This window comes from Takifugu rubripes, chromosome 17 (assembly GCF_901000725.2).
Source record: "Takifugu rubripes chromosome 17, fTakRub1.2, whole genome shotgun sequence".
NCBI classification, from domain to species: Eukaryota; Metazoa; Chordata; class Actinopteri; order Tetraodontiformes; family Tetraodontidae; genus Takifugu; species Takifugu rubripes.
Window position 1 is genome coordinate 6,495,246 of NC_042301.1, and position 27,234 is coordinate 6,522,479.

A 27,234-nucleotide genomic window follows, 5' to 3' on the forward strand; every position below is an offset into this window, starting at 1 on the left:
ATCAATACAGACAAGGTTAATGCAGTGTGTGGAGTAAATCGCGGAAAATATTATACATTTATAAAATTAGAAGAGCCACAACCAAATGAATGCAGCTATGAAAGTAAAGTGTGTAATAAAAACCAGACAGTGAGACATACTTGACTCTTTTTTATTGTTTCTGTTACAGGAAAAGTGCATAGTTAAAGCCCTTTTGTGTCTTTTATTAACAAGGTCTACAGTCATACCAGACTTAATCTCACAGGGGTCCAGCACAGAACAAAACTGTTACACATTTGCTTAACTTATTCCTTCCATAAGTGCCTTCATGGCCATTTCTCTGGAAATCAAACCAGAAAGTTGAACCACACCCAACATAGAAATGAATCAGCTACTCAAATATGTGGGGATGTACTAGGGAAGTTAAGTTTTCAGCCTCTTCGTTCATCACATCATGTGTTTGTGATCTACTTTGGATGATGTGAGGAAGACACTGAGGCTATTAATGCAGGATTATCAACCGCTGGGACATTGTACACAGTCCAGCTTTACACAGCATGACCCGTGCACTGTGGATCTCACATTTACATCCATGGGCATGAAACACTAATAAACAATTAACAGACGCTATGATTTTATTATTTTTACTATTATAATTATGATTATTGTTGTTATTACTAAATTGTTTTTATTACTACAAACATACTACTCCCATTAGATTTAGAGAAAAAGAAAAAAAATGTTTCAAGTCTTTGAATCAGACAGCTCTGCTGCATTTTGGACTTTATAACATTCTGGTGTGTGTATAAACTGTATATACATTAGGAATTTATTATTAAAATACAAAAATGGTCAGTATGGAACAGGAAAATGTCAAGAAGAAGAAGTTGGTGGCGTGTAAGATTATATTCCAGGTAATATCAAGACTCATTAAATACCAAAACAAAAAAAAAACATGTTATTGATTCCATGTTTAATGATCATATGTTTAACATACGTTAACTATATTTAACTGCTTTGCTGGTTCTGAACATTCTAAGACTCGTTGTCATGACACCATAACTGGCACTAGAGATCTGAGGTGAAGACCGTGGAACATTAACATATGTGGTACCTGCCAACCGGTGCACATTTTAACCCACACCTATGTGATGCATTCCTTCATGTTGACTTTCTCTCTGGACATTGTAAACCTGATCTGGGATCAGAGGAATTGATGTTGTTGTCATCACATAGATTAATCCCATAGTGACATGAATACGCCTCTTCGTAACACAGGGTCTATAATATTTTCTTTACTTCAACTTTAAAGTATCAGTTGATCAATAATTTTCTTTTAATTCAAAACTAAAATTCTCATTCATCTAAGCTGATTATTTATGGCATGAGACATGTTGAAAATACAACACAAATAGGTCTCAGAAAACCAACTTCTTGCCTCTGAACAGAACCGCAGATGGATTCACTCCAAATCACAATAAGCCGAGAGCCACTTTGACATCAAGTGGTAAAATATGATATCCATGACAGAAAATGAGGGTTCTGTTTCATTCAAGTCAAACTTTCAGCCGCTGCTGCTGCTGCACACTTTGTTCCAATAATAAGATTGATTAATATCAATAAAAGATGTGTTACCTGCTATTTTGAGCCAGAGTGGATGCAGGAAACATGGTGTATGGAAAAAGAGGGAAGACAGGAGAAATCTGAGAGGAGGCCAACAGAAACATGCCACAAGGGTCACAGCTACTATCCAAATATGCAGTTCCAGGCAGAGAATGTGGCTCCGCTGCTAATCAATAGGTGGCGCTGGTGGGTCTCTTCTATGGCTCTGTCGGGAGAGACAAGACAACATCATTATCATGTAAACTAAAGACAAACCCATAATTGTGGTTTTATAGATTCTTGGAAAACTACAACACAGGTTCAACATATCATTTATTATTATTATTACCTAATTACTTTGAGCAAAAAACAATACTGATGATAAATAACCTTCACGGCCTATGTCTGTAATGATATTGGATGATATTGTGTCTCTGCGAGCAGAGCTCCTGCAGCTAATACAAACATTAGAGGGTCCAGGAGCTTTGTCTGTAGGATGTGGCCCTCTGAGACTTGTTGGGCGAAAAAGAAATAGGAGCAGGGCCAGAACCATCCACCCCAACACCATCATGGGAAGGGTCAGATCGCCAGTGTCACCTGCGGGACCCCCAGGACCCGGTACTGCAATCGCACATAGGTTTCATGTCACAGATTGTAGTCAGCCCCAATGTTTGTAGTTAAGTTAAGGAAATTACACGAAACACAACAAAAAGGGAAGCGGAGTGTTGCAGCTGTACATACATTCCTGAGGACAACCTGTGTCTGTGCAGTAGGTCTGAGACTGTCTAAGCTGAAAAACAAAATAATAACAATTAATACTGATTTTTTACACATGCTGGATGTATTTAATGAGCCCTGTATTAGGCTCTTGTAATTGTCCTGGCCTTGACCTGAGGCCCCATCAATGTTTTATATTCCTGTCTCACAAAATGCATGAAACTGAATTCTGCAAGACATTATTACTTGTGAGGACACAACCAGATGCATTTGCTAATAACAGATGATGCTACGACTTACTTGTTGAGTTTAACGTAAAATTGAGAAAAACAGTTCAACAGATTCATTCTTCGTTCCTCCCTCTTTTTATGTGGTTAGAACACTTCTGACCCGAGTACACACTTCACAAGGCTATAACATTGATTGGCTAATATGTATTGCCATATTAAGCAATAAAATGCAAAACAAACAATTTTTTAGATTTTTAGATTTCTTAAAAGCTCTTTTACTTGACAGCGACTGCTTTACAAATCATATACTGGCTCAGCCGACAACCAATCACATCTCGCCACGCAAGTTGATCCTGAAAATCAGGTCATCAAGAATCTGACACACAATAATTCATGTAATATAGGACTTTTGCCCTCATTTTGACTCTACCTCCTCCAGAAAATAACTTTTTCCTGGTAAATCTGACAACACAAAGTGCAACATGGTAGATTTTTAAGGACGACTAAAGACAAACACTCAACAGGATCCAGGATGTGTTCGTACACAGTCGGTCCTACTGTGAGACCTCTTATAAGGAAAATCTCAGGCTTACTGCACTTGCTATTTGCTTTCTTAATAAGCTTTGCTTTCCACAATTCCAAAGGAGATATTTCTACTTTAAACTGTGTAAGCAGAATACAGCCATTAAAAACAGTTTACTACTTTACATTTCAATTAACCAGTTTGAGCCTCTGAGTTCCATATCTTACCAGATCGAGGAGACGCCTCATAGCATATTCATGGCTGCAGACACACTCGCAAGGGTCAAAGCCACCTTCTGCCATTTTTACGCGACCTTGAAGCGATAGAAAAGTGCTGTAAGAAATGCGGATGCATGTGAACAAGTGAAAAAAGGCAACCTGTTGTCAGTGTTTTGTACATAGATACACCCACAAGAAAGGGAGGGGACTTAACATAAGAACAGTCAGCAGTGTCAAATATGCAAAACTGGAGAAGAGATGTCAATTCAGGATTTAATTTTATACCCTCCAAAATAATGTGTAATATAAACCTGTCTGTAAAATAATTAAATTATTGACAATTGTTCAAATTACATAAAGAAACAGATGCCATAAATCTGGAATATTAAATTATTGACAATTGTTCAAATTACATAAAAGAAACAGATGCCATAAATCTGGAATATTAAATTATTGACAATTGTTCAAATTACATAAAGAAACAGATGCCATCAATCTGGAATATTTACAAATAATGAGTTTTATTGAATTTGTCTCATGTAGACTTTTCTCCAAGTGTATTTTAACAATTTGGTTTTGCATGAAAGAAATAGTACAGCTATAAAGAAGAGAATAAAGAAGTATTCCCCTCAAAATACCACACAACTGTTTCCGGTTATTATATTACAGAACTTTTACTGATAACATCAAACCAGACACCGAGGTTTAAATACTGACATTCATTTCTTGAATTTCCGTCTTTTTGCACATTACCATAAACAGACTTTGGTAATGGACGGTTTCTAAGTGACAAGCAATACATATTTAACCATCTTTACAGGCATCGAAAATGGAAAAGTGATTTTAAAAAAAAATCGGTTTCAGCATTCTCTTCAACATAACAGGATACGTTTGCTTTTCCCCTCAGGAGATTTCCTGTAAATTTAGGGCTTTAATCGAATAAAACACGACCATTTCAAAAGCCGCTAAACAGCAGCTTTCAGCACTTGCAAATCTCACAGTTGAACTCTGGAACTAATCGCTAATGTCGGAGATGCTTTGAGGCACCAAACCGACCAACCCCGATCTTTGTCCATAACGATCGTTTGAGTAAAACCATACGTGGCAGAAGCCCTCAGTAAAGACCAGACCCACCTAGCTTTACAGATGATTAAAATGATGTTTGTGAGGCCTTGGCTGCACCGTCAATGCACCGCTTTTTCTCCGCTCCACCGCTCCACTTCCGCCCTCAGACGCAACAAACGAGCAGCTGTTTTGTCTGATACACGTGAGCGACGCTGCTATTCGTCGTGACTGATATCCGGGAACCCACCGGGGTGTTCATCGCAAATTCTGATTGGTTCTAACCGTTGTGGGCGGGACTAGTGGGCGGTCCAGTGTGATAGTAAACAAACAATCTGTCATCAGATGGACTCAATCCCAACTTCTGCTTGTATAACTAAAATAGCACACACATATTGAGCTGATGAATATTTGGTCTTAAAAGTCAGCTGTATTGTTTATTACATATCGTCAAACTGTCTCACAGTACAGCGTAATTTTTGCAAACTTATTTTTTTACTGATTCCGTTTGTACACAAAGACCAACTGTTTTGTGCCGGTTGATAACATCTAACCAGAGCACATAAAATGGAGCACATAAAATGCAAAGTTATTTTTCCCTATTTTGTGATACAAACATTTTCCTGCCTTATAATAACTCGCATTTCACATTCCCACTTCTGATAAGAGACAATGCTCGGATCTAAATAAAAATCTATTGGCACTGTTAGATCAAGATAAAATATGATTGTTGAAAACTTTTACCAACAGCAAAAGGATCAACAAATCCAGTTTAGTGAATTCTGACGCCTACAGTCGGCTGTTTTATGATCAAGGATGTATTTTGTTTGCTTGACCTTTACACCCATGTAAATATGAACCAAAGAAATGAGGGAAAATCCAAGGATTTTTCTTTTCAACGCGAACCACTAATTATGGAAAAGTTCCAGTAGCTGCTCCATTGAAACGGCCATTTGGGTGCATGTTCTGGGCTTGTTAAAGTTGTTAACACGGTGAGCTGCCTCAGAAGTGAAGAGAAGCAGCTGGACGGGTAAAGTGAAAGGAGCTGGAGTCTCCACACACGGAGCACACAGGGGCCCCGGGTCTTCCTTGCAGGCAGAGGCAGCAGCAGCAGCAGCAGCAGAGCAGCAAAGCCATGGCCAACATCGCGGTCCAGCGGATCAAGCGGGAGTTTAAAGAAGTTATCAAGAGCGAAGAGGTGCGGTAATGTTAGAACCCTTTAGCCGGAAGGCAAAGCGGCTGTAGATGTTTTGGCTGAGACCCAAATTACCTCTGCTAACGTCGGAATTCAACGCCGCGTCTGTCGGTTGGGCCTGGGCAGGAGAACTTTCCTTAGCTTTAGCCCGGTATCGGGTCGGGCAAGCAGCCCTCCTGTCGCGGCAGGTGCGTGTTAAGGAAACACCGTGGATTCATTTTGGCCAACTCCGAGGCCCTCTCGGATCATCCAACAATGCCACACTAAACCGAAACCGCTCGGAGTTTAACGAGCCTCTTCTGTGAAGTCTTTCTTTTGTTCACTGTAAAAGAGTCACGGGGAGTTTGTTTTAATGGGTTTTAGCTCAATAAAAGTTGGGTTCTTTTGACATGTCACCCACAGTTAGCATTAGCTTGTATTGTAATGCTAGGTCGGTATCGTTCTGGAGTTGAGCAAGTGGGTTCAACCTTCCTCATCTGACCGTTTTAGCGCCGGTATTTGGTGCAAACTGTGCTGTTATTAACAGCCCAGCAGAATCACGGCTAGCTTAGCGCGGCTAAACCAGCGGCTGAGTGTTTTAAGGGCTTTTCCAGCAACCCACTGACTTTATTTCCTCAACAAAGTAAAAGAAACGGGGCAAAGAAAATATATATCTTGTTCCCCCATTAATTGTTTCTTATTTTCTTGATAACGATAAAAGACACTAATCCTATCCATTGTTGTGTGCCCAGACAATAAAAAACCAGATAAAAGTAGAATTGGTCGGCGACAACTTCACCGAGCTGCGGGGTGAGATAGCTGGACCACCAGACACTCCATATGAAGGTATTCTCCCACCTCCATGATCGCTATTCTGCACAACATCAGTGATCAGATCACGTTGTTCGCAGTATTAAATCATTCACTGTATTCTTCAAAGGTGGCAAATATCATCTAGAAATTAAAATTCCAGAAACCTACCCTTTTAACCCCCCTAAGGTAAGATGTTTGGTGTCTCCCGTATTTACTCTGCATTCTGTGCTTCTCTGATTCTAGAATGGGAGTTCTTGCACAAATTCTTCTTGTTAGCATGACAAGTGTTGTTTCCTGCCCTTAGTTCAGAATCCACATCATCACTATGGCCTTTATTGTGTCTGATCTATCAGGTCTGATCTGTCCATGTGTGTCCTCTCTCAAACAATTATGAGTTGGCCTTTTTTTTTTCCCCTCAGGTGCGTTTTATCACAAAAATCTGGCATCCTAATATAAGTTCTGTGACAGGAGCGATATGTCTGGACATTTTGAAAGATCAGTGGTGAGTGAGAAGCATCTGAATGCATGAGCAGTTCTATTAATGCTGTCGGCATAACGTCTGGACCTGTGTCACTCAGGGCAGCTGCGATGACCCTGCGAACGGTCTTGTTGTCACTACAGGCTCTTCTGGCTGCAGCAGAACCAGATGATCCACAGGACGCCGTCGTAGCAAACCAGGTAAGCACGTTTGTGCTTTGATATGTTATTGCGCTGTACTTACCACGCTCCCTCTCTGCTTCTTCAGTACAAACAGAACCCAGAAATGTTCAAACAGACCGCTCGGCTTTGGTCTCACATCTACGCAGACGCCCCCATCTCGAGTCCCGACTACACACGCAAAATCGACAAATTGTGTGCGATGGGCTTCGATAAGGTCAGAACTCTTCAGGAGAATTTGTCAGTGATGGTTTGTGTGGAAAATCTGTAGAAATGTAGTTGGCACAACAGGTTCCATTTCCTAATTATAGAAAATATATAATCTAATATATGAGTAAATAAATCCTGTTTTGTTGAATTATTCAAGTCTTAGTTTTACTAGAATGTTGGAGAGTTGTGACAGAACATATAGATGAAAGTAAAAACATTAATGTTACACATGTGATGGCGTTTGTCTCAAATCATTTATGGATCAGGACATCTTCTGTCTACTGTCCCTCCCTCCCTGCCTTCCTGCCTGCAGAATGCAGTAATAGCGGCCTTATCGTCAAAATCCTGGGACGTTGAAACGGCGACAGAGCTGCTCCTCAGTAACTGAACCCCCTCTGGGTGTCCAGGATCACATCCTCCCTTCATCAGGCTTTACCCGCATCTCCCCAGCGCTCTTCCACCACTGTCTGAGCCGTCATCCAGCCTCACCGTTGCTACAGACTTGACAGCAGTCCATCTGCCTTCAATAGTCGGTCTTTGCTTCCATCAGGGTAACCTGTCCAGGGTGTCTCGGTCCTGCATTTGTCTTCCGTAGTCCTACGAAGACTGAAATTTACAAAAAAAACAGTGGTTCAATCCTGGCGGATTACCCAGGAGGCTTTGCTCTCACAGCTGGTGTTGGTGGTTGTTCGGACCTTTGAACAGGTTCATCTTTGATGGACATTTATCACTGTAATGTCTCCTGGACTAAACGAACATGACTGAAGGAGGATCCGCAGGAGCAACATGAATTGTTTTCTTCTGAGCAGTTATAAATGCTTCATTCATGTGCAGATGTTTGAATGTGCATGTTTTTTTTTCCTCTTTAGAATTGTAAAAGAAAATATTTTCACAGATGCACGAAAGGAAAAAAACAAGAGGTATCTGTAAATAGATGTGTGTACATTTGAAAATACAATGGAATATACACGCCATTCTGAAACAAATTATTTTAAATATCAACTATGCTGAGTTTACAGTGACATTGTGAGAACTAAGCTTCTGTGACCCAACAGAAACTTCTGAATATGCTGGATTTTTTTCTTTTTTTTTCTTTAGTGTGTTGTCTAGGAGGTGGAACAGCCACACTTCTGGGCCGTTGGCCAGCTCAGGGCCTCAGAACACCCCTGTTTTGCATCACCGCTGTCTAACCTTTGGTCTTTCGTTGTCCTCATGCACAACATTTAATATTGCCTTGTTTTATTTGGCCAAATGCAGGTTGACGGGTCACCCGGTAACCTGTCAAGAGATGCGGGACGATCCTGAGCAGTGATTGTAGGGAACCAAAGTTTTTTGCTCAATGTGGTGAGTGGTTCTGCTGTGACCATGAGACAGCTCCAAGGAGAAACAGGATTCTGAAAGCCATTCATATTTTTAAAGCTGCATTTAAAAATATATTGTTCATCATGGCCTCCATCATGGGTTCAAAGTAATCATTCAGGCCCTACATGCTGAAACTTGTTGAGATGCTTCAGATAAATAAAATCCTCATGGAGGTTTGTGAACGATGTCTTAAGCACAGCAAGTGGCTTGAAATCTGCGGTAGACAGCAGGTTTTCATGCTTTTTAAGGTATCCGGAATAAAATGCTCATCGCAGGTGAATCCTCACCAACCAGAGCCAGAAACAAGTTTCTGATCAGGGGTCAGCCACACGACAGCTACATCATCTGTAAATAGTTTAGTTCTTGACAGAGTTATCCTACCGGTAGAGTGCAACATTGATGGCTGGATCTATATTTTTTGAGAGAAGAGACCCCCTCGGTGTTGTACGAAGAATTGAGAGCAGGGCTGTGGCATCTCATGTTCTCCATTTTTTGTTTATCCTCCTTGGTTTCCTGAAGGGGCATCGGCAGTAACCACAGCATGGGTATTTATTGTGACAGTGTTATTCCCATTTGATTAAAAAAGAGATCAACCATTGTCTTCTTTGTTTGGTTGCACTTCATACACAAGTTCATGTCACCATGACAACTAAAAGCATTTATTTTCTGAACAAAATCAAATATTAGAAGAGGCATACATTAACTACAAATATAAATCTCAATGAAACCTTGAAAGGTTGCCATCACTTGATGCTTAAAAACAAGTATTACCTAATAAAATTACAGATGATGGTATAAAAACCTGAACACATAATTGTACAGGGATATAATTTATGCATTCAAAGTCATTAATTATATATGGAAAAAAAACAAGCTGCACCAGTGTGATGCTGCCAAAACATACTGGAAATAAAGCCCTTCAAACATTACAGTTGATATATAAAATATACAGACTGGTTTATCAAATTCACAAAACCCAGAAGATGAAAGGATGACCTGAAATCAAAAAATTGTGACTTGAAGAGCAAGAGGACACATAATAGAGGGGTGTTTTTTCCAAGTAATTTAATAAGCAATCATCAGGTTACAACATTTGGAAAAAGTCCATCTTTTTTCATAAAAATGGCTCCACAAAAGAAGCAAAGAGCAACAAACACAAAGGGAAAAAATTAAAAGTTTTTAAAATAAGACCTACATACAATGAGCTTCAAATTATGACTACAATGTATTTAAAACCTTCTAGAATGTCACAGGTGCGTGTTTGCTCATGGATGTATGTGTGTTTTAAGAAAGGTCCATGAAGTGTCCAGGAGAGTGTAAAGAGTCAGAGAGGACCATCTTGTGGAAGTCTGGGAGGGTCAAGAAGAGTTTCCAATACAGCACCAGTTCACCTTCACTCCACTTTACCTGAAATTTGGGATCAGACAGAAAGATCACAGATTTGAAAAATCAATCAAAACAACAAAACCTATCGCGTGTTGATTTGGGCCAGGTCAACTATGGCTGCGTCTCCTCAGACTTTTACTCTCAAACAAGAAAGAAAAAGTGTGATCCAGACTGTTGCTCTAATAGAGAGCACTAGCTGTCACTCATTTTGATTTGTGTTCTACATCACTGCACTCCGTCTTTTTACCTTTGCAAGTCGATCTGTCGCTTTGACCCTTCGTCATTCTTTTGCTTTGACACTTTGCTGTTGACCGAGTCTGCCGATGAGTTAGAGTCAGCCGCTCTTTTCCTCCCTCGGCCCGCGCCGCTTGTTGGTGTTCCTTTTTCAGCCGTGCCAGAGGCAGCAGCTGCTGATTTGGGTGGACGGCCGCGACGTTTGACAGGTGGAGTCTCCATCTCAGCCTTCGGGGTCGCGTTCTGACTTGGCTCCACCTGGGCCAGATGAGAAAGCCTCACTCAGAATAAGTGGCTACAACAATGTTGTACGTGTCCTGATAACAACCTTACCTTCTTCATCTCATTCTTAATGATTGGATTTTCATTGTTCTCCTGCGCTGAAGACTCTGTGGTGTCATTGCTTTTGGGACAACACAAATGTCAGTTAAACTAAACGGTGGTGCATTTTGTGTGTGTGTGTGTACAAGCGTGTGTGTGGCGGCTGTACCTGTTCTTCTTGATGCTGGATGAGCTCAGCGGGCTGGAGTTTGTGCTGGTGTTAGTGACTGTGTTCGAGGACGCGGGTGTCTTGGGGAAGACCCTTTTACCCGGTACTGTTATAGGTTTGTTCACAGCTGCCAACACTGGAGCTGGTTTTGGCTGTGCAAAAACAGAGACAGCAGAATTATAGTTTGAGATGCGTACATGTAATTACTGTATGAATCTGAGTTGAATAAGTCTAAACTTATAATATCCACCCATTTTCTGCTCAAACAATCACAATTCTAAACAACTGAATCTAACAGCAACTCACACAGAACACCTTCAGGAAGGATTTATTTTAGTTACCTTTCCAGTGAGCAGCAACTGTTTCATCTCTGTTGACAAATACTCTTTATCATTTTTGAAATCCTGTTGATGGAATTTGGAGGAAAAATCAGCTGTTAAAACATTTCATGTGACTTAGTCTCAAGCATGCATTTCCATTAACTAACTGTGATCATCATAAGACTTGTATTTCTGAGTTGTTCAAGTATCTTCTATGCATCAATTTAAAAAGGATCTTCCAAGTGTGCATTGCCTTGTCTTGTAAGAGGAAGAATTTGGAGGGCAGGACAGGTTCTTTGGGAGAATCCAGATGACACGCAGTGCTTTTGTTGGCGATAACAAAGAGTGCGACATCGCAGACGATGTACAGCTTCTGCAATTGCAACATGAAACAACAATAAAAACAACGACCTCGACCATCTGATACAGACGGAAAATCATCTGTAACATAAACCCATTTGCGCTCCAGATGTGCGTGATAACCTCATTGGCCTTTACGTCATCGGCACACTGTGCATCCTTGGTCAGTTTGATGTTCTCAACCATCTTTCGAAGAAATGCGTGACTGTTGTTTTCATTCTTGGTCATCAGCACTTCCAGCATAAACCAGAGGCACCTGCACAGACAAGGAGAAACACTATAAATAGGTTGTTTTTTGAGTTTTATACGAATGATCACAGTAACAAAACCAGGACTGACTCTTTGATGTCTTTGAGCTGATCATATTCTTGTGGTTTTGTGAAGTCTGGGTCATGGGCCAGCAGGTGAATCATGTAGGGAACAACATACTCAGGAAGGAGTGACACAAGTTTTTCTGTTGTAAAAGAGGATAAAGCACTTTAAAATCAGTGTGTTTAACTGGAACCAAATCTAATAGAACACAATCAATAAATCTTAAAAAATTATAATATTTAGCTCAACTGCATGTGAGCGCTACTATGGTAATGGCCTTCACAGAACACTGACCCTGAGCAAGTGGGTTTTGTTTGATGTACTCTCTGCGGACGGAAATGTTTTTGAGGAGGCACTGTCGGGCATGAGCACGGCGCTCCTTCACCGGGTCCTTGGCACAGAGGGCGAAAACAGCCAGGTACTCAAGGGGCAACAGCAGTTTGACAAGAGCCAAGTGCAACTTCTGAGCAAAGATCTGACGAACTTGATAGCACTCATCCTGGATGCAAGGACAGTGGACACAAACACAGCTTTTAGTAAGAAAAACACATCATTTCAATCTCATGGCAACCAAAGGGAATAACGCCGGAATTCCTAATTCAATTAATCAATGAATGCTTCTTTATGACTGTAAAAAGGAAACGCACGTTGATGACGAGGCCGCAGAGCTGAAACTGTTCAGGTGTAATGATGTCATGGTAACAGGGCTCCTGAGCCAGCTTTAAAATGGCGCCGCCTGCTGCCAACCTCAGCCTGGACATGTCTGACTTACTGAAGGAACATGAAATAGCAAAGATGTGTTAGCAAGACATACAAGAACATCTTCGGCTGACGTCCTTCAGTGCACAACCATCTGGACTCAGCACAGCTAGGTTACAGTCAGTCAGTTACCTGATCTTCTTCTGCTCGGTGAGGTCTCCCTCACTGACCAACATGGCTGACAGAAGACGCAGGGTGGAATTTGCTGACTTGGATTGGTTGTTCTTCATTCCTAATAACCAACGTACCAGTAACTTGATGGCCTGCACCTGCGAGCACGACAAGGATAGAAAACATGGGTCTCTATAACTTAAAAATTCTGTTCCAATACCACAAACAACTATGTTGTTGATTGTAGAAGCACATAAATAGGAAACAGCTCAGGTCAGAGTAGTAACAAACACCACTGTGGCCTTTCCCTCTTACTTTAGCCAAGACTTCAGGTGAAACTTCTTCATCAGTAGTCCAAAGCTTCCCATTTTTGTCTCCAGCTGACTGTAAAATGATGAATATCAAAAAGGTTTTAACTTTAAATCTTTCAATCACACCCACACAAGTGTCTGTGAGCATTAGGAACTGCACACACCCTGTCATTCATCAGCAAGTCCTTCACAATGAAGTTGGCCACAATAGACTTCATTGGGGAGGCAAACTGGTCTGGGGCCAGCATAGAGATGTGACCAAGAGACACGAGTGGAGTGATGAGCTGCTCCGGGACATCCGCATTCAGACTACGTGACAGAGGCTGGTGGAGGTGGGGAAGAACAAGAGGAAAAAATGATAATGTAGTGCAAGACAAAAGAAGCCGCAGCGACGGAGCGGTGTGGCTGGGTAGACATTAGATTAGTCGCTCACTTCAAATATCTGTGCCAGCTGCACCTCCTTGTTGTTAAATATTGCATGGATACAGTGAATAGCCTGTTTGGCTTGATGAGGAGTTCCACGCTTGGCTTTCTGATGCAGGATAGGAATCAAAGTTCTGATGCAAACACAAAAACAAACATTACAAATGCAGTCTATCTCCAGGTGCTCAGTGAAGATCTGCTCTCATCTAAAAACCCAAACTCAACCTTTTGTCACTTATAAAGAGTAAGGAATATATCCTTACGATCGTATCTGTTGTAGCTCCGTCTCAATTTTCTGTCCTGTGTTTCTGAAAATTTGGATGGCTGCCTCAGCCACTTTTTCGTCCTCCATCTTCAAACACTGAAGCAGAGACTCGTAGGTTTCTGCGGAGTGGAATGCTGTGGGGTGGGTGAATGAAAGGACCTAGAGGACACAACACCATATGAGCTTTTCATTCACTTAATTAATCCTGCTGTTCTTGTGATGACAACATCCGCTATGTGCAAAAAGAACTGATTTATTAGCTGCAGACATTTTAGAACAGTACCTTGAGGAGCTCCAGGCCAGAGCGGATGGCTGTATCAGGGGTGACACCTTCCTCATCATCATCAGCTGTGCCCTCAATAGACTTGTTGAGTAATTTCACCAGAGCACTGAAAAGCACAACTTCTAAAATAAATATACCTCTCTGTGAACTAGTCAGGCTCTGAGTGCGACATAGCCAAGACATTTTGGATATCCTACAACTAGGGCTGTCATTATTAACCCATTTAAACTATTAATTTAATTTAAAATTTCAACACAACTGCAGCGTCTATGTTAGTTTACATAAAGTTGCTCTTAGTCAGCAGACTTTCTGATCAACATGTCTGTTTCTTAGTTTAAATATAACACTTGTTAAGTACATATAATCTGTCAGTGTTTTTGCCCCATCAGAATGAAACACAAACCACAATAATTATAAATGTGAGTGAATGAATTAAAATGAATCATCTGTCAGAAAATGTAACTGTTGGGCAACTCTATTCTGAACATTAGTAAAACCGAAGCTGCTTATACATGCATGTTTTTGGGTCTAGGGTGTTTTTCCATTCATCGTGAAGGGTTAAACGTTCCACTCAACTCAGGTCTGCAGGTACACTTTTCTGCCACCAGGTGTCTCAGTGAATGTGAAAAGCCTGTTTTATTACACAATGAGCTACTTTATTGTTCCTAGGAGAGGAAAACACCCATTGGCCGAATCTTTATAGCAGTTTTTTGTAAGAAATATTGGTAAATAAAGGTAATTTTTTTTTATCCAGCACATTTCTTTCAAATCTGATCTGAATAACACCCCTTTGGGTGGTATTACAAATTACACCCAGCTGGCATTCTTCACATCATTATAGCCAAGAGTAACATTTATCTTGTGTTGAGGTTGGGATTTTTTTCTGACCTGATAGCCTCAGAGTCAATGTGGACAGGGGCGATGCGCTCCAGAAGAAACTTGACCATCTCCAGGAAGGGGTTGGTGGGCTGTTTGGGAAAGGTCAACTTCCGAGTAATCTCTCTCTGTACACAGGTGAAAGAGCAACCATCGAAGTTCCTTATTAACAAGTTAATATAGTTGATATGATGGGTTTAAAAAAGTGCCCATCACAAATCTGGTATTCACTTAAACTGAACATGAATTAGTAACATAAGGCCTGGCTGAGAGTGGAGATTAATTTGTGCGACAGCATTAATGCTCACATCAGCTCATAAGAACAAAATGATCTTTAGGATTTAAAGCTGCCTCTTCTCCCTATGCAAGTAATATCTACTCACCACACAGGTTTCAGCCTGTTTGCAGGAGCAGGTGGGACTGATGAGCATCTCTAACTGGAGTCTGAGCTTCTCATCCTCACCGAGAACCTGGTTGAATTTTTTCATGAAGTCCTGGGCTTTCCCAGCATCTGGCAGGTTCTCTGTAAACAGGAAACGCCATTTTGAAGAAAAAGTCTGTGTATGGGGGGTGGGGGTGGGTATGTAGTTCCTACTCACTGGCAATATTCATTAGCTTCCCAAGCATAGCTGTGGTATTGGCCTCAGACTGGCAACAAGAAGAGTCAGGAAGAGGAAAATGTCAGTTGTATAGATGCTGAATGTTGAGGATGACACATGTAGCAGTACTTGAGATTGTTAGTATATGTTATCTCACCACTGGCAGCTTGTGGAGGTCTAGCAACTCTTTCACCAGACCTCTTAACATGTTCTGACACTTCCACATCTCGTTCAGAGCTCTGTAAATCAAACAATTGAGTGAAGTTACGTTTGCTGCATGTGGGCACACTAAGGGTGGGAATGTTGAAGTACATCTATTTAGAAAGAAGGAAAAAACAAAAGAAGACATGTTTACATCATTCCAAATGATTGACACCATAGTGTTCTGACCTGACGGCATTGGTGTCCAGGCAGGCGTACAAGTAGTAGAGACACTTCATCTTCTCCTCTGTTTCCAGACTGTGAGGGACCATGTACTGAGCAAAGATCTTCTCTACTAACAACCTACAGCAGACAGGACAGTTAAACCAGATAACATCCCTGTTTCAACTTGAGGGCATAATACACAGAATTTCCTCTTCCTATTACTGACTAGTAATAACATATGGAGACAGACTGGATAAATGTGCTTTTATGCTGGTTTATAATTAGACCTGGTTGCTGAATCATTGTCTTGACACAACTGTTCAGTGTCACAGATCATGAGAAATTTTGAAAATGAAGTTTATTTTTTAAAAGCAGGATTCTTGGCAGCTAAAATGATTAGACACACAAAAAAAACTGATTTATAACTCAAGTTTGGTATTACATTTGAAAGCCCTTTCTTCAGTTCACTGTGACCACAATGTGCAATTATTGGTAAAAGATGGTTTTGAGTCAAAGTAAATAAATCTTCTCCTGTCAGCGCTCCTAACCGGTTCATTCAGTGATCTGTTCCAGACAGTACTGATGGATCTGATGTCATCTTTCTTGTTAAAATATATTTGTTTCACAAGTCTGAGAAGCAATTTAAAATGTTTTGATTGAATGGTTACTTTGAAACATGTTTATTTACTTGTCATCGATGCTGTTCTGATAGTAGATGTGCAGCAGTTTGTCTTTGATCCAGCTGATCTTCTGGGCTGACTCTTTTCCAGCCTCGTGGTGCAGACAGTATTTCTTATAAAGTTGAGCCAAACCCATCATGGCCTCCTTACGTACTCGCCACTGGGGTATGAGAAAGCACAGAAAAGTAATAAAATTGAGGGAAGTTCTATTACGATTCTTCAGGAATGAAGAATGTCATGATTTCTGCAGCAGTGTTCTGTGCTGAGCTTGTCTCACCCTTTTGTCCAAGGTTCTATCCCGTACAAAGCCCAGCAGCTGGTCATTAACCAGGTTGAGGTCTTTCTTCCCAGCGTTGATGATGGTGACGATGACATCATGACGGATGGCTTCCTCTGGGTCATGGGACCGAACTTTCAGATACTCTGATTGGACAACATGAAGGTTTTGGTTGAGGAGGATGATCAAAGGGAAAGAATGTAGTTGGGAAAGTCTAAATGATATAGCAGAGGCAGAAAACAGTGTAAAAGGTCTCACCCGTCAGGTCTCTGGCAAGGTCCGGGTGGTTCATGAGGCAGTGGCTTGCAAATTTTACACACTCCAGCCTGACTGGAACATGGATATCATTGAACCTGAGGAAGACACCAATGAAATGTAACCCAAAACACTTCTTATATTTATTGAATGGAACCGACAATGAGCACAAGTGACTGACCGTCCTAAAAAGCACTGCCACAGGGGTCTGTTCTGTGATGCCAGCTCTGAGTCTTTGGCCCCGAATAACTTTGCTAGCAATCGAACCACCGCAAGTCGCTCCTCGCCATCGTTACTCTATGATGCAGGAGCAGAGGGGAGAGAGAGGGAGGCAGAAAACAACTTTTAACTGACAGCAATAGAAAGAATTAAATGCTACAATATAACAAAAGCAGCCTTTGACAAACCGCTCAAGTGTGACAAAGACTTGCATAGTTTTGTGGTATGTTTGCTGAAAGCCTGAGGCACTCATGGCTTAACTGGATGACACAAATAAAGGTACCGTAATTTCCGGACTATAAGCCGCTAGTTTTTTTCTACACTTTAAACACTGCGGTTTATTCTACGGTGAGGCTTATTTATGTTTTTTTTTGTGGCGCACTATCACAACTATTGTGAATCAGTCATTTTTACTAACCCTCATCAACATGGAAAATACTAGAAGAAAAGCATATGATGCGGCTTTTAAGTTAAAAGCGATCACTCTGGCGGTTGAAGAAGCAAATCGAGCTGGCGCAAGTAATCTTGGCATACATTACGGTAATCAATGCCGAGAAGGTGGAGACGCCCGCCTGAAGAACTGATCGAAAGCAAAAAGACGACAAAAGCTTTTAGACCTAAACATAGCAGGTGGCCCGAGCTTGAAAACGTTCTGGAAGACTGGGTGAACACGCAGAGAGCAGGCGGCCGTGGTGTTTCCACTGCACAAATCAGACTGAAGGCAAAAGCAATCGCCACCACGATGAAAATAGAAGATGTTAGACGTGGGCCATCGGGGTGTTTTAGATTGTTCATTGTTTAAGTTTAAGGAACGGTAATTACAGTAATGATTAGGGGAACCACTGGACAGCTTTTTATAAACTGTTGTTAAAACAAAGTAACTTCATGTAGACTGATGTGAGACATATTTAGTTGTGGGTCCTTCAGGGACATCAACCATCGCTTGTAGATTGAATATGAGGTTGGTATTAACCTTTAGTTTAAATTCCAGCTGTGGCATGACGGAAGTAAGCAGCATCGGGTCAATAGCAAAAAGCTCCTGGATGAGATCAAAGACGTGTTCTGACAGGTCACTGACTGATGACTTGCCCATCACTAAAACCTGGTTAAAGAACTGGAAGAGGGAAAAATGCATTATCACCTCATACATAACACAACAAACTACATGTAAATTAAAAGGGAAAGCTACAAAGGCAGTTACATACATTTGCAATGCATGTTTCTATGGTTTGGACAGTCCTCTTCAACAGAGTTTTGGCGAGATCGTATGCTTGCTTATTCAGATTCTGTGGTAAAGAAAGTTAAACATTAGGTTAGTCGTGTCAAGTAATGGTGGGGATTAGAAAAGATCAAGTAGTCTCATTTTTAAAACTGACAGCCTTCCCAAATAAACCTTTATATAAAGAAGCTCCTGAGCTCCTACAAGCATCCTCTACCCATAAAAGGAATATTTTTATTAATTATTGGACAGAACTAATTTAGCAGATGAAAAACAATAACAGTTACTTTTATATGTTACAAGCCTATACATTCCAAGGCCATATGTGGCAGAACACCCACCCACATGCTGTGCTCAGTAATTCTGAGCCTTTATGAAGTAACAACACATATGTACCGTAATCTTATCCATACTAAAAATCAGGAGCAGGTTTAGGTTAAAATACACATCATCTTAAATCGGTAGCATGTATGTCAGTACGACACCAGGTGTCACCATCCCTTCTGGGACTCAGGCAAACTTGTGATTTTATTCAGGGCCACAGTGAGGCAAATATAACAAACGTGGTTATGACATCAAGAGAATGTGGTAAGGGCGAAAGAAGTGAACTGATATGATGCGTCTGCCCACCAACAGAGATTAAAAATACCAATGAAATGAATATTTATAGCTTCATGTTTAATGCCAAAACCAAACTGTACATTAATTCATAGCAGCAGTAGCAGCTAAGCACAAGGCTAAAAAGCCTTAAAGATCAAAGTGACCCACAGAAAGCTACTCTTGTCTGATTGCAGGGCCTTCCCAGTCTCCTACCTTGTGTGCAGGAATGAGGTTGATGAGAATAGTATCCAGCAATTCTTGAGTAACTCCATCTCCCTCCGTGATGATGGAACTCATCAGATCCATCATGTGCATCTGCACCTTCTGGTTATGGCTGTTACTGAGGAGACAGAGGAACCAGTTATTTCTGATAAACCAAAGAACAAAGAAAAAGGTTCCTGCTGCGATGTTGTCTTTAAAATAAGACTTAATGCTGCTGTAAAAGCCTAAAGGGAAAATAAGAGCGGTTTAAAAGCAACTTACTTGATAACAGAAAACAGGGTTTTGAAAAGCTGGATGAAGATCTCGTTGCAGTCCTCCAGTTCAAAGCATATGTTGTAAGACTTCACCCACGTCAGATTCTAAACAGACACATAAATATAATTTGCAGCTTTCTCTCCACTTTCTCGATCATTCAAATCTTAAATGAGTCCCAAACCTCCAGTAGGTAAAAGTATCTGTTGAACTGAGGACTCTTGGTGTCTTCCAGGCCCTTTAACTGCCTGGTGATGAAGAGGAAGATTTCCTGGAGAAGAGACACTGGTATGTTTAAACTTGTGACGGAGAGAACTTTAATCATAATGAGTGGCGCAAGAGGGGTTTTCTCTAATAAAGCCCCGTTTAACCTAAAGCCTGGGCTTTTATCCTGGTTGTGCAGAAAAACTGACGGTGATAATTCGGTGATTGATTTATTTTATAGCAAAAGCTGGTGAAACCTGCAGGCACGTGTCAGCCCCACAGGCACAGCGGGTGATTAAACGCAGATGATTGATGCTGAATCGTATTTCTCAGAGCCTGAAATTTATTACTTCAGAGCGAATTGTTTGCAGCTGTCCAAAATCTGTTTCACACCTTGAGTTTGTCGTGGGACGTGTACGGGGCCTCGGGAGCGTAGATCCTAAAAATGTCAGCCAGGCAGCAGGCCACCAGTAGCCGTACATCTTTATTTGGGTTCCTGAGGAAGAACTCTGAGGCAAGGTGGAGAGCCAGGCCGAGATACTGCTGCTTCTCTTCTTCAGAGTCTTGATCCATATCCATGTAGGTTTTCACCACCATCTGTGGAACAGCAGGGCAAAGCAGAAGGGTCAGACGGGACCGATTATCAAAAAACAGAATCACACATGAGACTTATAAACCAATGAATTACTGTGAGTGGTCTCCCAAATCTGCACTGTTGCAACACGAGAGGATTAAATCATGTTATGATGAGGATTTCTGTGCTATTCTAAACATGTTGCAGGACTTCACTGATCTGTTTAATGAGTTTAAAACTGCAGTTTGTAAAGACAGATGCAGAAATACACCAACAGAAATCTTGAGGACCAGAATCTGTTCAAGGAAGGAAGCAATTAAAAACAAATAGTAAAGGCAGAAATAGTAAAGGTTCTGAAGGTGTGCATCAAAATAGTCTTTAAAGAGGATTTTAAACCTTGTGAACTGTTGGTCCTAATGGCAGTATTTGAAGCGACACGTGTTCAGACTGAACATGAATCTCAGTCTGAGGCTTCAAATAATTGATTTTCATTTAGTGTCACTTTCAATTCTTGTTCATGATTTAGGCCATCCATCACCACAAAGCTCCTGGTAATGATCACACCACTTAGAGCTTTGAGGAAAGGACGGTAAAACCAGCATTTCCTCCACTGGAAATGAAGAGACGCCATTACAGGAGTTATGTGATCTCTTTTATCAATACCTGTCAGAACTCTAGCTGCAGCATTTTGGATCACCTGGAGGCTTCTTAAAGAGTTGTTTGGACACCCTAATAATAAAGAATTACAATAGTCCAGCCTGGAAGTAACAAATGCATGGACTAACTAAAGCATGTACAGTGTGAAGAGGATTGGTCCAAGTACAGAACCTTGAGGAACTCCATGGCTAACCCTACTGTATGAGGAGGGAGCACCATGGACATGAGCAAACTGGTATCTATCAGACAAATATGATCTAAACCAGTCTAGTGCTGTCCCTTTAATCCCAATCACATGTTCCAGTCTATGTAACAGGATGCTGTGATCAACTGTATCAAAAGCAGAACTGAGATCCAGCAGAACCAGCATAGAGACCAGTCCATGAACTGAAGCTATACGAAGATCATTAGTGACTTTAAGAAGTGCTGTTTCTGTGCTGTGATGAGCTCTAAAGCCTGACTGAAACATCTCAAACAGGCTGTTTCTCTGCAGGTGCTCCAGTAACTGAGTCACCACAACCTTCTCAAGAATTTTAGAGATAAAAGGAAGGTTGGATATCAGCCTATAGTTTGCTAAGACATCAGGATACAGTGATCCACCTTGTAGGACCGGGGTACATAACCTGACACTAAAGAACCATTGATCTGGTCCAGGATAGAACTGCCTATCAATGGTAAAACACCCTTCAACAGGTGTGTTGGGATGGGATCTAAAAGACACGTGGTGGTCTTGGATTTCTAAATTAGCGATGACGCCTCAGAAAAATATATAGAGCTGAAGGAGTTTAAGGGCTCGTTGGAGAACCTGTATGTTCCCACAGTCGACACATCTGGTGATGGTCCAGTTGTTGGGTTGGCCTGGTTAGCTTTCTCTCTGATAGCTAGAACTTTATCAGTGAAGAAGCTCATGAAGTCTTCACCACTAAGGGAAGAAGGGATACGTGGATCTAAAACACGGTGACTCTTGGTTAATTTGGCCACAGTGCTGAAAAGAAACCTGGGGTTATTCTTATTATCCTCAATTAAAGAAGAAAAATAAGCTGTTCTAGCCTTGCGAAGGGCCTTTTTGTAAACTAATAGACAGTCTTTCCAGGCTACATGATAGCTGTCTATTTTACAAGAATGCCACTTCCTTTCCAGTCTTCGCACTTTCTGCTTGAGGGTCCTGATATGTGAATTATACCAGGGGGCACACCTCCTCTGATTTACTATTTTCTTTTTCAGGGGGGCAACAGAATCAAGCATGATTCTCAGTGAGGTTGCTACATCTTCAGCAATAGAGTCAACCTCAGCAGGGCTAAGATTATAATGATTGATCCCTGGGGAAACACAAGTGTCAGGTCACTTTGGGTCTAATAAAATTACTGTCGTTTCTCTATTATCTCTATTCATGCTAAAACATAATGGTTATCAAAAAACTTGTAAAGTACGTTATTTATGTATGTTTTAAGATATGTTTTAGGATGCCAAGTGTTATTGAGGCAGTATGGGACCACAGAACATATGAAGATTTCTGGTGATTTATGAGTTAAGACTATTTTCTGGGTTCAGTTTCTTATTTGTCTAAAAAATAATATTTAGCTCGTATCGTATGCAGAATATTTGTGTTTTTATCATGGAGACCTCTTGACTACTTTAAACTTAAATTAGAACAGTGGTGTTCATTGTCATAAACGGCTCTTTAGTCCACATTAAAAATGTTTCCTTTATTATTGTCTGCAGTTATGTTGACTGGCTGAACGGAAAGTCATGAACCACCGTTTTAAACAACACTGCAGTGGCTATTTGTAGTTTTCAGACTTGAAGGACTCGGGGGAGGAATCACCACAAACACTCTTGTTGCAGGATCTGCTTAAATAATTGTAAAGTGATAATTATAATAAGTTCGACTTCAAACTATTTCTCCCTCTAAAACCATAGCGTGCACATGAGCACGCTAACACAGCACAGCGTAGCTCACTGAACGGGGCTGATCTGAGTGGTGGGGGATGGGCCAACAGCTCCAGCGGACCGCAGAGACCTATGCTCACTCACACACGCTCTCACACACACACACACACCTCTGTCATTCGTAGCTCGAACCATTGGAGCCCAGCTGGTGAAAGCTGTCTACATCTGAGAGGCGTGGGACTCATTTAAGAGGCGTTAAATTTAATCCATTTTAATAATGCAGCTAGTTTCAAGAAAATCAACCAGTGGATTCCGATTTCAAGTCAGACTTAACAAGTGTTGTCCATGCCCGTGGTTCAATAGGGCTAGCATAGTGATGGTTTGGCTTGCTAACTCCCATAATCAACCCTCAGTTCTAAATCAATTTAAAGTTCCACAAGTCTTTACCAGACAACAGCTGTATTTCTGTAGCTCCACTGTTTAAACTATATGGAAATGTTGCAGCGGCATGCAGTAAATATAATGTTCATTTTGTAAATGGATGGTCCATTTTTCTAATATATGATAACCAAAAAGATTAGGAATCTATATTTAATAGCTTGTGAACTCGATTGTGAAACCTTGCGTCATCAACACGTCAATGCTGTGCAGAAAATGTAATAACAACCTGAGACACAATATCTCACGTCTCCAAGGGACAAATGCACATACTGTACACTAAAACCTAATTGCATTGTAAGGACACAGCCTAAAGGAGCTTCCCCAGCATGATACCCCCCCCACAGTACCAATATACAGTGCAGATCTGCACACGACCCCTAGGATCTACTGTCCCATGTCAGCAGGGCCATTTCTGAGAGATTCCTGGAGAAAATAAATGACAATGATGGATTCTTCCTGTCGAAAACACCTACGATAAACCCAGGAACATTGTCGCCCAGGCTCAACGTGACATGAGTCAAATGTGAAGAACAGAGACTCCAAAATATGGTTGCGTCCTTTCTAGAGCTGAGACTGCTGCTACATCAAAACCACAGGACCAAACCCAGTGTTACAGATAAAACATACTGTAATTATTAACTGCAAATCTAATTGAAGGTGTGACTTTAAGTGACAGGATTATCAAAGTACAGACTCTGGTGCAGTAATATTCACATGGGAATAGACAGGAAGTAAATGTTAAGCTGGAGCAAACTGGAGTAACCTGTAAATCTCAACTGACTGAAGTCTCAACAACAGTGAACAACTTTTGGCCATCAAGGCCCCAACATGTTCCTGACGGCAGCCAACAGAAACACTGTTGATCTCTGTTGTTCCTTGACTGATGATTAAAATATTAACATCTACAGTATGTTTTGCAAAAACCTCAAAGACAGAGGCCTGACTGAGTTGTGCAGAGTAAAACTGCTGAGATAGGTTCGACTCTGTCTGTCAGTGTTGCATTATTTGCACTATTAACTGCAAAACTTCCTGTTACCAATCAGCACGAATCCACATACAAACAAAGCCTTCCTCCAACAACAGGAAAACCAAACTTGCTTTTCAACTGTTGGCATTTTTACAAAGCACGGTCCTGTTATTGACGTGTGATGGGAGATTTGTCTCTCTTAGGTGCAGAAACTCCACGATTCTGATCTGAAACCATCGTGTGTCATTCCAATCTCATTCAAAGAGATTCTGCTGTATTAAAACAAACCAAAGGACAAGGCATCCCCGCCTTGTTGTCCAAAGAACTTTGTGTTTCAGATACTGAGAGTTCTGGACCAACTCATTTACTTAACTTTAGATGATTGTATTTAAGTAACTATAAAACCTGATCGTACAGCACAGGAAATGGACAGAGGACAGAAAACTAGAAACACGCCGTCCTGACAGGAGACACTGGGCTGGCTTTAAGGCCCCTTTTATTCAAAGTTATAACCCAAACTCCACAGACTCTTGCCATCACCTTATCACTCCCAACCCTTAAACCTCAGCATGCCAACTATGTAGAATGATTACAATACCTTCAATCGCTTCACCACCTCATCATTGCTTATTTTATCAGTGATCTCCTTCACTCCAGGAGGATAAGTGATTTTTCCTTCCCCCGCTGCTTTCTGCTGTTGTGGGAACTCCATGCTCGTTGCTGTCTCGTCCAGACGGTCTTCTACTGGCCTCTATGGGTCAGAAAACAAAAGTTCAACCCAACATGCTATTGCACTTATCAAAAATCATATTTGCAAACCTAATTTTCATTTGTTTACCACATATTTCGATCACTAAACCTGATAGCAGCGTGTAGCTGTAGTGGATAATAAACCAGCGTGGAAGACATTGAGGGCAAAAAGCCAAGCCAACAATAATACAGCATTGTGCATATTATTAGCTCGCATGCTAAAGCACGCCAGCTAAAATCAACTCCACAGTTCGCCTTAATTTCTAATCCATTATTATATAGCTCCAGAAACTACCACGGATAAAGATTCGCTGACCCTGTGGATGGGTGAAACGGTAAATTGTGCCATGAGGGATCCAAAAACACGAGCAGCCAGCGTATGTCAGAGGGTTTAGCAAATTAGCTCGATAGCAAACATCACAGGAGAACCACTGGCGTTTTACGGGAAGGACCTAATATTAGCAGCTAGCAGCTAATACACCGGAGCCGCTCACGCTAACTGGTTAGCCTACTTCTGCTAGCCTAGGCCTCAAACTGTCCAGGTACCCATCACATCACCAGCTACAATCACTGAAGCAAGTTAAGTATATTCAAATATATGCCTAAATGACCAACCTCATAGTAAAATAAAAAAGGTTCCAAACAAGTGCAACAACTTTATGAAGTTTAAAAACGAAGCTAATTTACTTGTTACTGTCTTTTTAACTTTAACGCATCGCTGTGTACTGCCGCTAGTTTCCAGGAGGAAGGGCAGCTACCGTAGCCTTGAGCCCTCCACTCACACCACTAACTTGCTTCCACAGAGATTTTAGCACCCCTAAACAAATGCAATATTAATCCATCTACAAATATAAAACCACGATTAAAGAGTCGGTATATCTGGCTAGCGTCTCGCCGGTAATAGTTACCTCTCAAGTGGGGCCGTTTTAATTCATTAGTCTGACACAGGTTGGGTTAGTTTTCGGCACAAAGCTCTCTGTTGGTTCACCCAGTAGTGAGTGAAGACTGAGGGTCAAGCGCCCCCTTCAGGCCCATCGGGGCACAGCATTACCACGTTCATGGCGGGAGTCAGAAACAATTTGTTCTTTCAAATCACGTCGAAATAAATCGGTCAAATTCTTGCTTATAATATGTTTTTAGGTGTCACACTCCTACATACAGTGTTATTTTACGATCTAAGTCATGAATGGCTCATGTATTTCCTTCTACATACAACTAAATAGGGAATTTTCCTCTAACCTATTTTCCTACTTTTCGGATGGAAAAAGTCAGAAATATAATATATTTTCACAAATACCAATTCTGATCGCATTGACTGCATCGAGAGACTATATTTCTATAGTACAAGGAAGAATCGAGTCCCGCGGCGGAAATCTTTTATTTTGAAATAACGGACACACTTTCGGTTAAACCCACTCAAACGGTGGTGAGAATTTGGTTCTGAACCGGGAGATATTCTGATTCCGAAACAGACTTTGAACTTCATTTCAATTCTGTCTTTCAGTTTTATCTAAATGTGCTATTCTGATCTATACTTAGCAGGTGTGGCTCTGTTCTTTATTATTTTCAATGTAATTGTTATTAAACCTGTACGTTGACACTATAGATTTTTTTCCACATTATGCGTGATATAAAAACAGTTTTTGTAACATTGGGTGCAGGTAAACATGTTAAAAAATATCAAGTTTTTGTAGAGCAAATAGTTGCAGAAATACAATGTGTTTGGCCCTCAGAGATGAGCACAACAGGAGCTGTTAATAAGCATTTGTCAACTTTCCAGTGTTTTAGGCTTTCTTTGTTGTGTGTCCATTTTTCTGTCCTCTCCTGCCCTATCTCCCCCTTCTCTTCCTTTACACAGCCAGCCAGGAATGGCCACATTTGAAGTGAATAACAATATAACAGGGCGTTATTACACATGCATGAGCTCAAAGTATTCTTTTATTCTTATAATTTGTGGCTCTGCATGCATAAAGACGCCTGAAATGGCTGAAAATGAGTCAATGCTTACGAAGCTTATCAAGTTAGTTTGGTCTCGATATAAATATTTGAGGTTTTTTAAACATCCATCAGAATTTTCAAATGTCTCCAGTAACTGAAATTAAATGGGTGTACATGCAAAATGTGTTTAAGTTAAAGCAACTACAGCCTTGAGTTACATACTATGTTACATAGTTACATCCAGTCTAAGTGTAAGAAAATGAATGTTTTCTTCAGACATGATTTCAGATGTTCTGGTCAGATTCTTAAAATGAGCTGAGATCAAGTGTATTACTGCAGGAGGGGGGGGGGGGGGGAGAAGAGATTTCATGTGATTTATTCAGATGCAGCAGAAACCTCTTGAGCATTGTTGACAACTGTCTGCAGTGATAAATGACTTCCCGTCAT

At 41.0% G+C, this 27,234-nt stretch overlaps 3 protein-coding genes across 7 annotated transcripts; 1 reads left to right on the forward strand and 2 right to left on the reverse strand.

Moving 5' to 3' along the window:
- Positions 1 to 137: 137 nt before the first annotated feature.
- smim14 (small integral membrane protein 14) lies at positions 138 to 4,554 on the reverse strand. Of its 2 annotated transcripts, none has more exons than XM_011612593.2 (5): positions 4,404 to 4,554; positions 3,279 to 3,384; positions 2,323 to 2,371; positions 2,048 to 2,202; positions 138 to 1,807 (listed from the first exon to the last, which is right to left on the reverse strand). In XM_011612593.2, the coding sequence occupies exons 2-5, from the start codon at positions 3,351 to 3,353 to the stop codon at positions 1,769 to 1,771; spliced, it is 318 nt and encodes a 105-aa protein (XP_011610895.1). In that variant the 5' UTR covers positions 3,354 to 3,384; positions 4,404 to 4,554; the 3' UTR covers positions 138 to 1,768. The 2 variants fall into 2 exon arrangements, with proteins under 2 accessions (XP_011610895.1, XP_003972218.1); XM_003972169.3 differs by having other exon boundaries at positions 3,279 to 3,364; positions 4,404 to 4,547.
- Positions 4,555 to 4,851: 297 nt separating this feature from the next.
- ube2kb (ubiquitin-conjugating enzyme E2Kb (UBC1 homolog, yeast)) lies at positions 4,852 to 9,145 on the forward strand. Of its 2 annotated transcripts, none has more exons than XM_003972158.3 (7): positions 4,852 to 5,529; positions 6,258 to 6,351; positions 6,446 to 6,504; positions 6,738 to 6,820; positions 6,897 to 6,996; positions 7,064 to 7,192; positions 7,499 to 8,696. In XM_003972158.3, the coding sequence occupies exons 1-7, from the start codon at positions 5,467 to 5,469 to the stop codon at positions 7,571 to 7,573; spliced, it is 603 nt and encodes a 200-aa protein (XP_003972207.1). In that variant the 5' UTR covers positions 4,852 to 5,466; the 3' UTR covers positions 7,574 to 8,696. The 2 variants fall into 2 exon arrangements, with proteins under 2 accessions (XP_003972207.1, XP_011610897.1); XM_011612595.2 differs by lacking the exon at positions 4,852 to 5,529 and adding an exon at positions 5,562 to 5,714 and having other exon boundaries at positions 7,499 to 9,145.
- A 445-nt stretch (positions 9,146 to 9,590) lies between these two features.
- On the reverse strand, positions 9,591 to 25,897 carry pds5a (PDS5 cohesin associated factor A). Of its 3 annotated transcripts, none has more exons than XM_011612594.2 (33): positions 25,758 to 25,897; positions 24,698 to 24,850; positions 19,964 to 20,167; positions 19,551 to 19,637; positions 19,376 to 19,473; positions 19,106 to 19,232; positions 18,279 to 18,359; positions 18,047 to 18,187; positions 17,036 to 17,151; positions 16,858 to 16,952; positions 16,600 to 16,745; positions 16,331 to 16,482; positions 15,667 to 15,780; positions 15,434 to 15,515; positions 15,277 to 15,325; positions 15,061 to 15,200; positions 14,690 to 14,805; positions 13,802 to 13,907; positions 13,517 to 13,677; positions 13,264 to 13,387; positions 12,995 to 13,153; positions 12,835 to 12,903; positions 12,541 to 12,677; positions 12,297 to 12,420; positions 11,944 to 12,148; positions 11,677 to 11,791; positions 11,461 to 11,593; positions 11,231 to 11,350; positions 10,999 to 11,061; positions 10,658 to 10,809; positions 10,501 to 10,570; positions 10,181 to 10,425; positions 9,591 to 9,954 (listed from the first exon to the last, which is right to left on the reverse strand). In XM_011612594.2, exons 2-33 carry the CDS (start codon positions 24,809 to 24,811, stop codon positions 9,951 to 9,953), a joined length of 3,849 nt encoding a protein of 1,282 aa, XP_011610896.1. In that variant the 5' UTR covers positions 24,812 to 24,850; positions 25,758 to 25,897; the 3' UTR covers positions 9,591 to 9,950. The 3 variants fall into 3 exon arrangements, with proteins under 3 accessions (XP_011610896.1, XP_029706032.1, XP_003972219.2); XM_029850172.1 differs by lacking the exon at positions 25,758 to 25,897 and adding an exon at positions 25,465 to 25,617; XM_003972170.3 differs by lacking the exon at positions 25,758 to 25,897 and adding an exon at positions 25,166 to 25,317.
- Between the last annotated feature and the right edge of the window lie 1,337 nt (positions 25,898 to 27,234).

Bases quoted from the DNA above. Each gene is read 5' to 3' on its own strand.
- smim14 (XM_011612593.2), bottom strand. From the start codon at position 3,353: ATGGCAGAAGGTGGCTTTGACCCTTGCGAGTGTGTCTGCAGCCATGAA. The intron at 2,203-2,322 runs GTATGTACAGCT...GTGCGATTGCAG, and splicing joins CACAGGTTGTCCTCAGGAAT to TACCGGGTCCTGGGGGTCCC. The intron at 1,808-2,047 runs GTTTGTATTAGC...CTCTCCCGACAG, and splicing joins AAGCTCCTGGACCCTCTAAT to AGCCATAGAAGAGACCCACC.
- ube2kb (XM_011612595.2), top strand. From the start codon at position 5,577: ATGTTTTGGCTGAGACCCAAATTACCTCTGCTAACGTCGGAATTCAAC. The intron at 5,715-6,257 runs GTGCGTGTTAAG...TTGTGTGCCCAG, and splicing joins CAGCCCTCCTGTCGCGGCAG to ACAATAAAAAACCAGATAAA. The intron at 6,505-6,737 runs GTAAGATGTTTG...TTTTCCCCTCAG, and splicing joins ACCCTTTTAACCCCCCTAAG to GTGCGTTTTATCACAAAAAT.
- pds5a (XM_003972170.3), bottom strand. From the start codon at position 25,198: ATGGCACAATTTACCGTTTCACCCATCCACAGG. The intron at 13,678-13,801 runs GTACTGTTCTAA...TGTGTCCTCTAG, and splicing joins CTGGCCTGGAGCTCCTCAAG to GTCCTTTCATTCACCCACCC. The intron at 12,678-12,834 runs GTAAGAGGGAAA...TCGTGCTCGCAG, and splicing joins CACCTGAAGTCTTGGCTAAA to GTGCAGGCCATCAAGTTACT.